The sequence below is a fragment of the Myiozetetes cayanensis genome, unplaced genomic scaffold, assembly GCF_022539395.1.
Source record: "Myiozetetes cayanensis isolate MyiCay16 unplaced genomic scaffold, myiCay2020 scf28, whole genome shotgun sequence".
Taxonomy (NCBI): domain Eukaryota; kingdom Metazoa; phylum Chordata; class Aves; order Passeriformes; family Tyrannidae; genus Myiozetetes; species Myiozetetes cayanensis.
In genome coordinates, this window is record NW_026087499.1 from 1,800,210 (window position 1) to 1,813,201 (window position 12,992).

Genomic DNA, 12,992 nt, shown 5'->3' on the forward strand with positions numbered 1-12,992 from the left:
ATTGCTGAGGGACACAGAGGTGCAAGTGTGAGGTGTCGCTGTGTCCCCAGTGTCACCGTTTCCCAGCCGAAGATGGGATGGATAATTAAGCATTTAATGAGTTTTCCTGCGCTGCCTTCAGCCCGTTCCCCTCATGAGCCCCCCCTATTCAGAACCGCTCAGTTCAGGTCGGTTCTCCCTCACGCTGCATCGACATTGCTGTACTGGCCGTTCCCCTCATGTGACTTGTTTGAATATCGCTCTTTATTCGACCGGACAGCGGGAATTTAACCGGTTTATGCGTTAATTAATTAATTAACGCCTGCGGTGACGGCTGCACTCCCACCTCTGTGTGCCGGGTTTACACCCAGGGCCGCACGGCCAGAGCCGGGCAGTTAACCCGCCGCGCCGCCGCCGAACGAACCGCTCAATCAACGGCTCATTAGCGATTTTTTTTTTTTTTTTTTTAATTACTTCCCCGGCGTCATCGCCGCGCCCGCCGCGGAAGTGACGCGTTGGAGCCGCGCTGGTGGCAGGGCCCGGTGGCGGCGGCGGTGAGTGGGGCTGGGGGGCCCTGAGGGGACCCTGCGGGGACAGGGGGGGACACGGGAGGGTCTGGGGGCTCTGTGGGGCTGAGGGGGGGCACCGGGGGGGCTGAGGGGGAGCGGGCAGCGGTGACAGCGCGGGTGACACCGCTCCGTGAGGGCCTCTTGGGCCCCCCCGGCCCCGGCCCTGAACCCTCCCGGGGAGGTGTTTATTTTGAGGTGTTTTCCACGAAAATCGGGTCCGTTCCCCGCTCTAAAACAGGCCAGTCGCGACACGCTCGATTGGCACATTGATTATTTATTTCCGAGCCCCACAACTACCACAACTTGTGCTGTTTAGACATCTTAGCAACCAGAGGAATTAGCGTTCATTTGCGATAAGTCGCATAGCTCTCTTGTAAATTAGTGTTCTCTCATGTGCTGGTTGATGATTCTGTCACTTCTCGTGCTGATTATTGCCATGTTCAGTCTCTGTTTTGGGTCGGTGGTCTCTGACTTGGTGGTCACTTTCCCCCCTGGTGAATTAGAATTACCTGTTATTTTTACTACTTTTTACCCCCTCAGAGCTGATTTCAACCCAGCTGCCGAGTTGGGTTTGTTATTTTTTTGTTATCTTGGCAGTTCTGTCCCATAAATTATGCTTTCTTTGTGTCCACTGGCACATCAGTGTAAACCAGATTTATCTGTGCTGGGCTGTGTGGTTTGCGGGGCTTTTGTTGACGTCTCCTTCTTTTTCAGACTTTGTTTTTTTAACTCAAATGGGTGATGAAAAGGATTCTTGGAAAGTGAAAACTTTAGATGAAATTCTCCAGGAGAAGAAGCGAAGGAAGGAGCAAGAGGAGAAGGCAGAGATAAAACGTATGAAAAATGTAAGAACCGGTGCCTGTATTCATGGAAAACTGCATTTTCATTGGCCTTTCATTTTATACTGTGCTTTGCTCTTAGCTTTTGGTCAGAAAATTTGGTCAGAAAAGGTAAATAAGTTGATGTGATTAACTGGAAGCTGCAGTTCAAGGAACAGCCTTTCAAAGAATAGAAGAGTATAGAAAAGCATAGAAGGATGGGGTTAAAATAATTCTGCCTGGTTACAGCATGAATGTGGTTTGTAGATGAGTGGGGGTGACCAGCAGTGGAAGACTTAAGTAATATTTGAATTTTTTTTCATCCCTCGCCTGTGTCGCCATCAGTCAGATGACAGGGATTCCAAGCGGGATTCTCTTGAAGAGGGGGAGCTGAGAGACCATCGCATGGAAATAACCATCAGAAACTCACCTTACAGGAGGGAAGACTCCATGGAAGACAGGTAAGGATGAGAAAATCACCTGGGTAGCTTTCTGAGGGTAACTTTTTGGAGCAGTGGTTAAGGCGTAACCGTGTGTTGTGTTCCAGTTTTTGTTCAGGGCTGTTATGGAAATCAACTTGAATATAAAATAATAAAAACAGGGATCTTTTCCACACAGGGAAAAGAGGAAATAACTCACAGTCTGACAGGACCTGTCACCTCCCTGAGTTTATTCATATGCTGTGTTTTAGGGGAGAAGAAGATGATTCCTTGGCTATAAAACCACCCCAGCAAATGTCCCGGAAAGAAAAAACCCACCATAGGAAAGATGAGAAGAGGAAAGAGAAGCGCAGGCACCGAAGTCACTCTGCAGAAGGTGATTGTTGCTGCACTTGGAAGCTTCTGGTTTCTGGGAGTTTCCCAAGGGGAAGCCAGATGGGCCCCATGTAGAGTAAATAAGTACAGACTAAAGAAAGGTGGATAAGACAAAGGAATTTAAACTTTTATTATTTCTTCGCCTGTGTTTAGTGCCCTTAGGCAATGACAGGGGTGTAACGGTGGTTGAGAGGACAGGAATCACTTTGGAACAGGGACACTGAGTTCACTTTTACTCCTTCCAGTCTGATGAGCTTCCTCCTGGCTTCACTGAGCTCTGATCTTTGTACCTGTCTGCAAAGGAAAAACATACCCTTTCTAGAAACATTCATGTTGTCTTCCTGCTACTAACAGCCATTTTCTACTTTAATGCAAGTATTTGTGCAAGATCTTCTAATGTTTGGATTCTCCAAGCCCCTTCCAGAACAGGATTTTCCCCTTGAGAAAACACCAGAGAACATGGAAATAGGTTCCCAGAGGTCTCACCCTCTCTAGTTGTGCTTGGTGAAAATGGGAGCACTGCCTACTCTGACTTAGTAACACTCCACAATTCACTTTTGTTTGTTTAGGGAAACATGCCAGAGTGAAAGAGAAAGAACGGGAGCATGAGCGTAGGAAGAGACATAGAGAAGAGCAGGATAAAGCCCGGCGTGAATGGGAGAGACAGAAACGGAGAGAGATGGCAAGGGAGCATTCCAGGAGGGAGAGGTACAGCTATCCCTGCCTCCCCTGGGGCCACCCAGCACAGACACCAACAGCTGCCTCCTCTAACCCAGCTCCAGCCATTGCTCTGAAGGGACACAAAAATCCACAGGGAGAACTTACCTGGTGCCAGGGCTGTATTCCTGGGAATGTGGTGTCAGTGGGATGGGTTCTTGGCTTTCATTGCCTCTTAAGTGCTTCACTGCAAGGGCCATTCCGAGGTGAATTCACTGCTGGGGTTTCACTGTAATTGTAAGGTCGGCCTTGATGCTCTTGGAGGTCTTTTCCAACCTAAATTATTCTGTGGGGGAAAAATAAAAGGTGCAAACTGGATTTGCACATTAGGGGATTAATGACCTGAACATGTTTAATTTCTGTTGAAATCCTGATAGGGGTGCAGAACTCATGGTCTTTAAAACACGTTTTTTAAAGGATCAGCAGAGAAGCTCCATCTTTTTTCTTTTGCCCAGTACACAAGTGGTGGTGTTGATTGTGAAGCTGAGCTCAGGGGTCTGTTGCAGCAAACCAGCCTTCCCTCCCTTCGTGGGCTGAGTTCATAACAAAGGGTCATTATTTTCCAGAGATCGTCTGGAGCAACTGGAGAGAGAAAGAGAGAGGAAAATCCGGGAGCAGCAGAAGGAACAGCGGGAGCAGAAGGAGCGGGAGAGGCGAGCGGAGGAAAGGCGGAAGGAGCGGGAAGCCAGGAGAGAAGGTGACTGGCTCTGCAGAAATGTTCTTCCTGCTCACTGTCCCTTTACTGCCTGCTGACACGGTGGGGGAATGGAGGGGTAGAAAACCTCCTTTTCACTTAGGGCAATGCCAGAATTTTTAAAAAAATATAAAGTGAGGCCTTTTACATGGGAGGGAAAAGGAAGTGCAGGCTCTACATGGGGAGATAAAACAAGGTTATAAAGTTATTGCCTTAAATATCCTGGCAGGTTGATTAGTCTTTGCCTCTCTGTCACTCTGGTTTCCCATAGGAACAAGATTCCTGTCAGTGAAATCTTGGATACACACACTGTGGATGCACACACTGTGTCCCTGTGTGTATCCATCAAACCCAGTTTGACAGAGATTGAAACCTCAGAATTCAGTGTTTTGAGGCTTTGGGGAATTGAATGACAAAGGGAGGGAGAGGTGGTGTCAGTATTTCAGCCATGGGAGATGTGGTGGTGGGAGTCAGGTGGGGAAGGTGTGCTAGCTGAGCAGCTGAACTTCTGCTCATGAACCTCACTTTGCTCGGCATGTCAGGGGCTTGCAGCCTTAACTTCAGACCATTTTTGTCTCAGCTTTCAGAGGTAAAAATCAGAGCCTATTCCTGCAACCAAGTGGCAAAGATTGTCCAAGAGCAGCATTAAAAAACCCATTTTTGCTTTGCTTTCTGGCTCAGCTCATACCAAACAGCTCCTTTTTGTGCTTGGCTTTATGCTGGTAGCGCTCAATCCGTGTAGCCTTTCATTTAATTGGTTTTATCGCTCTAAATGTTCTGTCAGCTCCTTCTAAACCTCAGCTGGTTTCATTCTCTTGCAAATCTTCCACTTCTTTCTCTGGCATTGATGCTTTAGTGCCAGGGTGTTTACTGGGCACCATAACAGGGCATCTTGCTTCTGTTTCCCAAGCAGCTTTCTCCAAGTAGCACAAAGCCACATTTTATTGGAGGTAAATCCCAGTCCTTTATTCTCCCACATACAGTTGAGCTCCCCTCCTCCCTGTGACCCTTTAGTTTGTAAGGGAAAATGGAAAGCATTCCAAGCAGGTGGCTGTGGCAGACAGGACTGCTGTGGCCAGGGCAGGGAGGTGTAACGATTTCTTGTGGTTTTGTTTTCCCCTAGTTTCTGCTCACCATAGAACAGTGAGGGAAGAATATGGAGACAAAGTAAAAATGAGACCCTGGAGTCGCAGCCCTTTACGCCAGCAGAGAGAGAAGCTTGAGCAAGGAGAGAGCAGGAAACCAGGTAGAACCTGCCACTCTACACTGTCTGTGCCTTGGGGGCAGCAGGAGCTGGGCTGGGGTAGAGCTTAACTTTTAGAGTCAAACATATATCCCAGGTACTCAGTGGAAACCCCACCCCAGCCACGGGGGCACGACCCTGGAATACTCATAAACACTTGGACCGGTTTCTGAAGCAACGCTGGTTTGGCAGGGATTGTGCCAAGTGACAAATGGGATGAACCTTTCCTCTTTTCAGTAGGAGGAGGAGTAGTTTAAAAAGTTTCCAAGTGAGTGACTTCGCTCAGTGGTGAAAGAAGCAGCTGACTGAATTTTTAAAATCTGGTAGTTTAATTCCCTGGCAGATGAAAAAGGGTGGATTTGTTTTGTTAGGAGCTAAGCTACCTTAACAACTTACCTTACAGGGGTCAGTGTGGTTTAAGCATCACTGATATTGTCACCTTGCAGAAGCAAATAAATGCTGAAGGCAGTGTTCTGGTTAGATGGGGAATTTTGATTTCTGAGTCAGAAAATGGTCCTGCCTGTGCCTGGAAGGTTCTGACTGGGGGTAGAAAATTTGCACAATTGACATAAAAATGTCTTTGTCTGAAGAAGAAAAGCTCTGTGTCTGCCCTGTTAACGTGTGCAGCTGTGAAAATAAGTGTGTCCATTCCAAGCAAGCTGATTGCAGAATGGGATCAGTGGGAATTCTGGGTGGAGGCAGCAAGTCCTTGGAAACTCCTGCCTAATCAACCCTCAGTGATTGACATGTGCTATTGCATGGTGATCAGAGAGTCTGCACTGGATAGTGAGCCCTGACAGTACCCACATCTGGACACACATTAGGGAGACTGTCCTTGTTACCAGGGTACTTCCCCCCTTTTTTTTTTTAATTAATTTCAGGTTTATATCATGTCTAAAACCCAAAAGGCCAATATTCCATATTTTTTGGCAGCTGATCCTGCACCACTGCAGTTCAGAAAAGCTGTTTGTCATTGAGCAGAGCGTGGAATGATTTTGTTTTGAGTGCTCTGGATTTCCAGTACAGAATGTTCAGCGCTGATTTAATGCCAGCTGAAAGTGCAGCACTTACCTGGGTATCCAGTGTTGAAGTGATGCTCAGTCAGCACCCTCTTCTTAATTTTTGTGGTTTCAGCAGTGAAAGAAGAGAAACCAGAAGAGAGGGATCCTCTTTCTGACTTGCAAGACATCAGTGACAGTGAGAGAAAAACCAGCTCAGCAGAGTCTTCCTCAGGTGATTAAATGCAGCTTAGTCGATGTAATTAATTGTACCGGTGTGATTAATTTCTCTGCTGAGGAAACCCTGTTGTGGGTGTGTCCCTGCTGAGTTCTGTGTTTGATTCTTCCTGGGCAGAATCAGGGTCAGGCTCAGAAGAGGAGGAAGAAGAGTCCAGCAGTGAAGGTTCTGAGGAGGAAGGAGAGGAGGAGGAGGAGGAGGAGGAGGAGACAGGCAGCAACTCTGAGGAGGTGTCTGAGCAATCAGCAGGTGAGCAGCACAAAGCAGGGCCCTCCAGGGGCTGTGATGACTTTCTTTGTTTCTCGTTCTGTGCTGTTTTATTTGAACATTTTCCTTTTCTCTTAGTCTAGGGTAGGCTGAGACCTCACAGGTCAAGATAACTAGAAAGAAAAAAACCAAGTACAAGTCATTTTCTATCCCTTTGTGTAGAGGTAATACCAACTCTTCATCTAAGAAGCCAGATCAGAAACCTGAAAGCTGTTTTTGTCTCCCTAACTGGTGTAAGGCCCACAGATTAAGTGTTCTTCTAACACATCAAATATTCTGCAGAGAACAGTTCTGCACTTCTATGGGGGGTGGTGAAATACAAATGTCTCTGTGATTTTGAATTATTTTCAGTTGCAAATTTCAGATTTATTTTTTTTTCATCCCAGTACAAGTAAATGAACATAATAAGGAAAATTCAGTAAAGAAGTCTGCATACAGGCATTCTAGTCTGAGTAAAGAAAAGGCACAATCAGGCTGGGTGTTTTTCTTTAAAATCACTTACAATTAATAAGCAAATATTCATAATTCCCTGACTTAATTTGTTCACCTGCCCCCATCCCCAAATGCCCAGATAATTGGTAAGAATTGTGTTCCCTCTGGGAAGCATTTGCTTTCCAAGAGAAGCAGGAGGGCTTGGCCACTGACAGACAGGGCAGAGGTGAGGCAGAAAGGCATCTCAGCAGTGATTTTGCCTCCCAGGGAGCTGCAGAAATGTGGGGTGGGCTCAGCTGACCCCGGTTCTGTTTTGCAGAAGAGGTGAGCGAAGAGGAGATGAGTGAAGAGGAGGAGCGGGAGAACGGCAACCACATCCCAGTTGGTACAGTGCAAATCCTGGCTGTTTGTGCAGCCAAATCAGTCTATTGCTACAAGTATTTTCAATATTTTCAATGTACTTCTGGTTGCAGTTTTGCCACCAGTCTAAAGCCTCATATACTTGGCATTTTAAGGCCGTTCTCGTGTCAGAAGCAGAAATTCCTTGAGATCTGTTCCAAGGCTCAGAGGCAATCAGGTCCTTGTCTAATGAGCTAATGTTTCCTTTTTCATTTGGGGTCTCTTGCCCTGTCCCCTCACCAAAAATCAGAATGAGCTACCCTGTCTCAGTTTTCTCTTTCCTTCCAGTGGAAAGGTTTATTTTTCTGACAGTGGAAATCGTGTGCCCATGGCTGTAAATGAGTCCTTGAAAGCATCACCTCTGCAAAGAGGAGAGATTGGGCTTCTCCACAGTGATCAGTGTCTGGACTGCCCTCGTTTGGCTAAGCCTGAGTGTCATTGTTCCAGACAGCTCCTCTTTCCACCACTGATTCTGACTTTTAAAGTTGCAGAGTCGAGGTTTGACCGGGATTCGGCGGGAAGCGAAGTGGAGGAGGAGGAGGTCGGGGAGGGATCCCCTCATTCCAATGCCATGACAGAAGGGGACTACATTCCTGACTCCCCAGCTTCCTCTCCCATTGAACTGAAGCAGGAGCTTCCCAAGTACCTCCCTGCACTTCAGGTAGGGAATGTGGATAAGAATTTCAGTGTGGATAAGAATGTCATAATACAACTGATGCTCTGGTATTGCTACCTGAAAACAGGTCTACTGAAACACAGGCTCTGCCCAAGATTCCTTTAGAAATCCTGTAAAAAAATAACCCCCCAAAATGGTGTAGCCATAATGATGAATTCATTCTCTTGGTAAATTTTAGCTATTCCTGCTGAAGTTTGCTGTATGTCTTTTAAAAAAACACCAAGCAAACCCCTCCCCAGATGCTGGAGGGGTAAACGTTGTCCTGTGTTTTCTCAGGGCTGTCGCAGCGTGGAGGAATTCCAGTGTTTGAACAGGATTGAGGAAGGAACGTATGGGGTGGTGTACAGAGCAAAGGACAAGAAGACTGGTTGGTATCAGTGCTCTCCTGTTCCTGTTCCCTTCAGGCTGCCCTCGTGTGCAAATTGTGGTTCTGCATTTTCCACTGGGGAACAAAATCTGTTTAAAGTGCTGCTTTACCAGCAAGCAGGTCATTGTCAAGGCAGAACATATCCCAGTAAAGGAAATATTAAACAAATCAGTGGCAGAACACTGGGAGACCCCTTGGTGTGTATTTATTGGCTGTGTGATGGGAACTGTGTTCTCTTGGCAGATGAAATTGTGGCTCTGAAGCGGCTGAAGATGGAAAAGGAGAAGGAAGGCTTTCCCATTACTTCTCTGAGGGAAATAAACACTATTCTGAAAGCACAGCACCTGAACATTGTCACTGTCAGAGTAAGGCTACAATCTTCTGTGTCAGAAGTGGTTCTGTTCCTGAAATACTGCCTTTTAAATGCTTTTAAAATGCCTTAGAAGATGTTAACTTTTAAATGCCTTGTAAGATGTTAGCAGTCCTTGCAGAGCTTGTGGGCAGCTGTGTGCTCCTCATAAGACTGTGTAGGCATTACTGTCTCCATAACCTGATGTTTTGCAAAGATGAGATGGTTTTTTTTTTAATAGAAGAGTACATTTTCAGTGGATTTTACCAATGGCAGCCTCCACCCTCTTGCCAGGATCAATTTGGAACACTGATTTCTGGGTGCTTTTTAAACACCACGTGCTGGTTTTGATGGTCTGTTTCTGTGTTGCAGGAAATTGTTGTGGGCAGTAACATGGATAAAATCTATATTGTCATGAACTACGTGGAGCACGACCTCAAGAGCCTGATGGAAACAATGAAACAGCCATTTCTGCCAGGTACTGGTTGCCACAGTCCCAGTGCTGCAAAAACTGACACAAATTAAGATTGGAGGGTGGCTGGGAGTGCTGATGCTTGTGAGGCTGAGGAATCCAGTGTGTGTGTGTGTGTGGGGATGGAGGTGTTCAGAGGTGGAACTGAGGGAATTTCCTCTGTGCTACACTGAAAAAAAGGAACACTGGGCTTAAATTGTGGCTGCTTCCTGTGAGAGGCAATAATTTCTGAGCATAATTTGGGTGCATTCCAGCTACCCAAATGAATTTTGCCTCATTGGCAGCTCTGTTCTGTGACATATTTTGATTGTGCAAGTTACACTGTGCTTTTAACTTGGCCCCCCCTTCCTGCCCCCTTCCCTGCCCTCCAGGTGAAACAAAAATTGAAGGTAGATTTATTCTCATAAATGCATTTGGCTTCTTCTTACCATCCCAGGTGAAGTGAAAACCTTGATGATCCAGTTACTGCGAGGGGTCAAACACCTCCATGACAACTGGATCCTGCACAGAGACCTGAAAACCTCCAACCTGCTGCTCAGTCATTCAGGCATCCTAAAAGTAAGAGTTACATGGGAAACACCACACTCAGGGAAGAGTCTGTGCTGCACAATTACAGTGTCATAGCTGTGTCCAGAGCTGAGAACTCTGTGTGTGGCTGTTTCTGAAGGGTGAAGCCACACAGTGGCCCAAAAGGCACCCACAGTGAATGACCAGTGCTGGAAATGTTTCTAAATGCCATTTATTTTCCTTTTAGGTTGGAGATTTCGGGTTGGCCCGGGAATATGGGTCTCCTCTGAAGCCCTACACCCCCGTGGTGGTGACTCTGTGGTACAGGGCTCCAGAGCTGCTGCTTGGAGCCAAGGTTGGTTCCTGCCCTTCAGCCTGGCTGTATTTTATAAATCATGAGCAAAGTGTGAGCATGCTTGGTCCTTTGTATGGAGTCAGAGCTGGAAATTCTAAATATTCACTATTATTCCTCCTAAAATCCTTCCATCTTCCCCAGACAGAGGGTGGGTGACAGATAGGGGTTTAATTTTTTTTTGTGACACCTGAGAGCAGAACAAGGTCCTGGCAGTGTTCCCTGCTGAGGAAGTGAAATCTGGGTGAAATCAGTTGGGTTCTTTAGGGCTTCAGTGACAAGAACCATGCCAGAAAAAATCCTGCTTTATCAGCTGTGCTGCTTTGTTTGTGTGTGGAAAAGAGAGGCATCAGTGTGGAGACCTTCCCCTTCCATCCTGAAGTATTTGTGTACATAATTCACAGTAATTACAGCTTTTAAATAAATACAGTTGAGACCTGGGCCTTGGGTGTGGGAATGATTGGTGTTTGTCCTGGTCAGAGTGTAGAATCCCTTAAAAAAAACCAAAAAAACCCAAACCACAAGATCTCCTCCCTCCAAACAACTCAGTGACAGTATCTCACTGATTTTATAAGGCATAATTTGATTTTCTCTCTTTCCAGGAGTATTCCACGGCCATAGACATGTGGTCAGTGGGGTGTATCTTTGGGGAGCTGCTGACACAGAAGCCGCTGTTCCCGGGCAAGTCAGAGATTGACCAGATTAACAAAGTTTTTAAGGTAATTTTTGTAATGTTTTTTGGATTCTGACTGGTTTTAGAGTAAGGAAGTAAAAGTGCTTGTTGTCTGTGACAGGGATTCAGCCTTAATAATTACTCAGAGTAGACCGAGACCACGATCTGTGTGTTGTCTGTTTTCTTTGGATACTTCCCAGCTCCTAAGTAAAGGCTTGCACTCCTGAGTTGATTAAGGAGATGCCTTCCTTTACAGGATCTGGGTACTCCCAGTGAGAAGATCTGGCCCGGGTACAACGAGCTGCCAGCAGTGAAGAAGATGACCTTCACAGAGTACCCCTACAACAACCTGCGCAAGAGATTCGGGGCTCTGCTCTCCGACCAGGGCTTCGACCTCATGAACAAGTGAGTGCAGTGCAGCTTCTTCCTGGCTTGTGAAGGGTTGGCAACAGCCAGCCCCAGGCTGTGCTCTCACACTGCACTGCAGCAGTGTGGGGTGTGCTGATAGAACCTTTTAAATCCCTCTAAACAGCAAAGAACATTGTAATGGAACTATCCTGGATCCCTCTGGAGCTTTATCTCACTATCCATAGGTTCTGGTACCCAGTCATAGAATGAAACCCAATCCCAAGGCATAGAATTATACCCAACTAATAGCATTATACCCAATCCCCAGGCATAGAATTATACCCAACTAATAGCATTATACCCAATCCCCAGGCATAGAATTATACCCAACTAATAGCATTATACCCAATCCCCAGGCATAGAATTATACCCAACTAATAGCATTATACCCAATCCCCAGGCATAGAATTATAACCAATTAATAGAATTATACCCCATCCCCAGTCCCAGGACTCTGTTTTGAACACCAGAAAACTCTCAGTCGCATTCCCGTGAATTTTTAACTCCATTTCCCACTCTCCCAGCTTCCTGACATACTACCCTGCTCGGAGGATCACGGCAGAGGACGGGCTCAAGCACGAGTACTTCAGGGAGACCCCCCTGCCCATCGACCCCTCCATGTTCCCCACCTGGCCGGCCAAGAGCGAGCAGCAGCGCGTGAAGAGGGGCACGAGCCCCCGGCCCCCCGAGGGAGGGCTGGGCTACAGCCAGCTGGTGAGTGCTGGGGCAGCTGGGCAGGGTTTGGGGGCAGGGGCAGCCTGGGACACCTCTGCTGACAGGGAAGGTCCAGCTTTCCCTCCGGGCCTTCCCCAAGGGCAAACCCTGCTGTGGTCAGGACACACTCAGGCCTGGTTTTACCCCGTGCAGAGCACCCTCTTTTAAAAGTGTACCTTGTTTTACACTTCCAGCTAAGCCTTCAGATTTGTTCTGGAAATAAGTCTGCAGCCTGGGCAGTTTACAGGTCTGGAGGATGGAAGTATCCCCAGTTTATTCCAATATTTGGGGAATTCAGAAAAGGCCAGGCTCGTGTTCTGGCTGTCCTTTGGGGTGTCCATGGGGCTGATCTGCCCATATAAGCATGGCATGTTCAGAGGCTCAGGTGCCTTAATTCCAGTTCCATGGTCTCAGCACAGTTGAAGTGGCACTGGACAATATTGTGCCCAGTTTAACAGTTTTAGAAAGCTAAAGAGTTTATTTAGCTCTGGATTTTTCAGGGCATAAAAACTGCCATGGTGCAGACACAGCGTGTGTTTGATCAGATGCTCAGTGAGGGCAGTTTACACTTATTTATACAGCGAGTTCCCAGCTTTTTTATCTTTCCCATGCAGTCAAAAGCAGGTACAGCAACCAGGAAAACCCAAGCTGTGCTGCTGCTCCAGCAAACATTCATTTCTCTTTCAGAGATACTTTACTTTTTATGGTTTTTGTTGAGATTTTTGTGCTGGAGAGGTAAAACAGCCCCTGCTCAGCCACCTGTGCTTGCTTTCCCCAGGGTGATGATGATCTGAAGGACACAGGATTTCATCTGACCACCACCAACCAGGGAGCATCTGCTGCAGGACCTGGCTTCAGCCTCAAGTTTTAAACTCAAGGTGAAAGAGAGAGGAGGGAGGAAAAAAAAACCCCACAAAGAAAAAGAAGCACCATTCATGTCAGTGGATTTGAGTGCCCCCAGGTCTGTTCTTCGTGTCAGGGGGACGAGATGGGTTTTTTTTTTTCCTTTTCCCTGCGAAAAACTCAAAGGTTATCACAGATTCCAAGGCTCTGTTTCATAAACCCATGTGGAGTTTAACTGCTGCATTCCATGAGAGGACTGGAGTTACCTGAAAACCCCAGGATCATCACAAACTGTGACAAAGGACAACTTGAACTACAGTCCTGGAACAGTTTCTGGTTTCTTTTTAGTTTTGTTTTGTTTTTTTTGTTGGGTTTGTTTTGGTTTGTTGTTTTTGTTGGTTTTTTTTTCTCCTTGTAAATTTGTAGAATTAAAACACATTTTCAATTGTTTAACAGTGTGAA

General features: G+C 46.6%; 1 protein-coding gene across 5 annotated transcripts; it reads left to right on the forward strand.

Moving 5' to 3' along the window:
- Positions 1-17: 17 nt before the first annotated feature.
- On the forward strand, positions 18-12,983 carry LOC126643815 (cyclin-dependent kinase 11B). Of its 5 annotated transcripts, none has more exons than XM_050322481.1 (20): positions 18-533; positions 1,263-1,393; positions 1,712-1,827; positions 2,058-2,182; positions 2,751-2,889; positions 3,465-3,595; positions 4,716-4,838; positions 5,973-6,068; positions 6,189-6,320; positions 7,090-7,155; positions 7,655-7,830; positions 8,122-8,212; positions 8,456-8,577; positions 8,934-9,039; positions 9,470-9,591; positions 9,788-9,895; positions 10,495-10,611; positions 10,822-10,970; positions 11,498-11,687; positions 12,466-12,983. In XM_050322481.1, the coding sequence occupies exons 2-20, from the start codon at positions 1,283-1,285 to the stop codon at positions 12,556-12,558; spliced, it is 2,313 nt and encodes a 770-aa protein (XP_050178438.1). In that variant the 5' UTR covers positions 18-533; positions 1,263-1,282; the 3' UTR covers positions 12,559-12,983. The 5 variants fall into 5 exon arrangements, with proteins under 5 accessions (XP_050178438.1, XP_050178440.1, XP_050178441.1 ...); XM_050322483.1 differs by having other exon boundaries at positions 7,661-7,830; XM_050322480.1 differs by having other exon boundaries at positions 19-533; positions 5,970-6,068.
- The last annotated feature ends 9 nt before the right edge of the window (positions 12,984-12,992 follow it).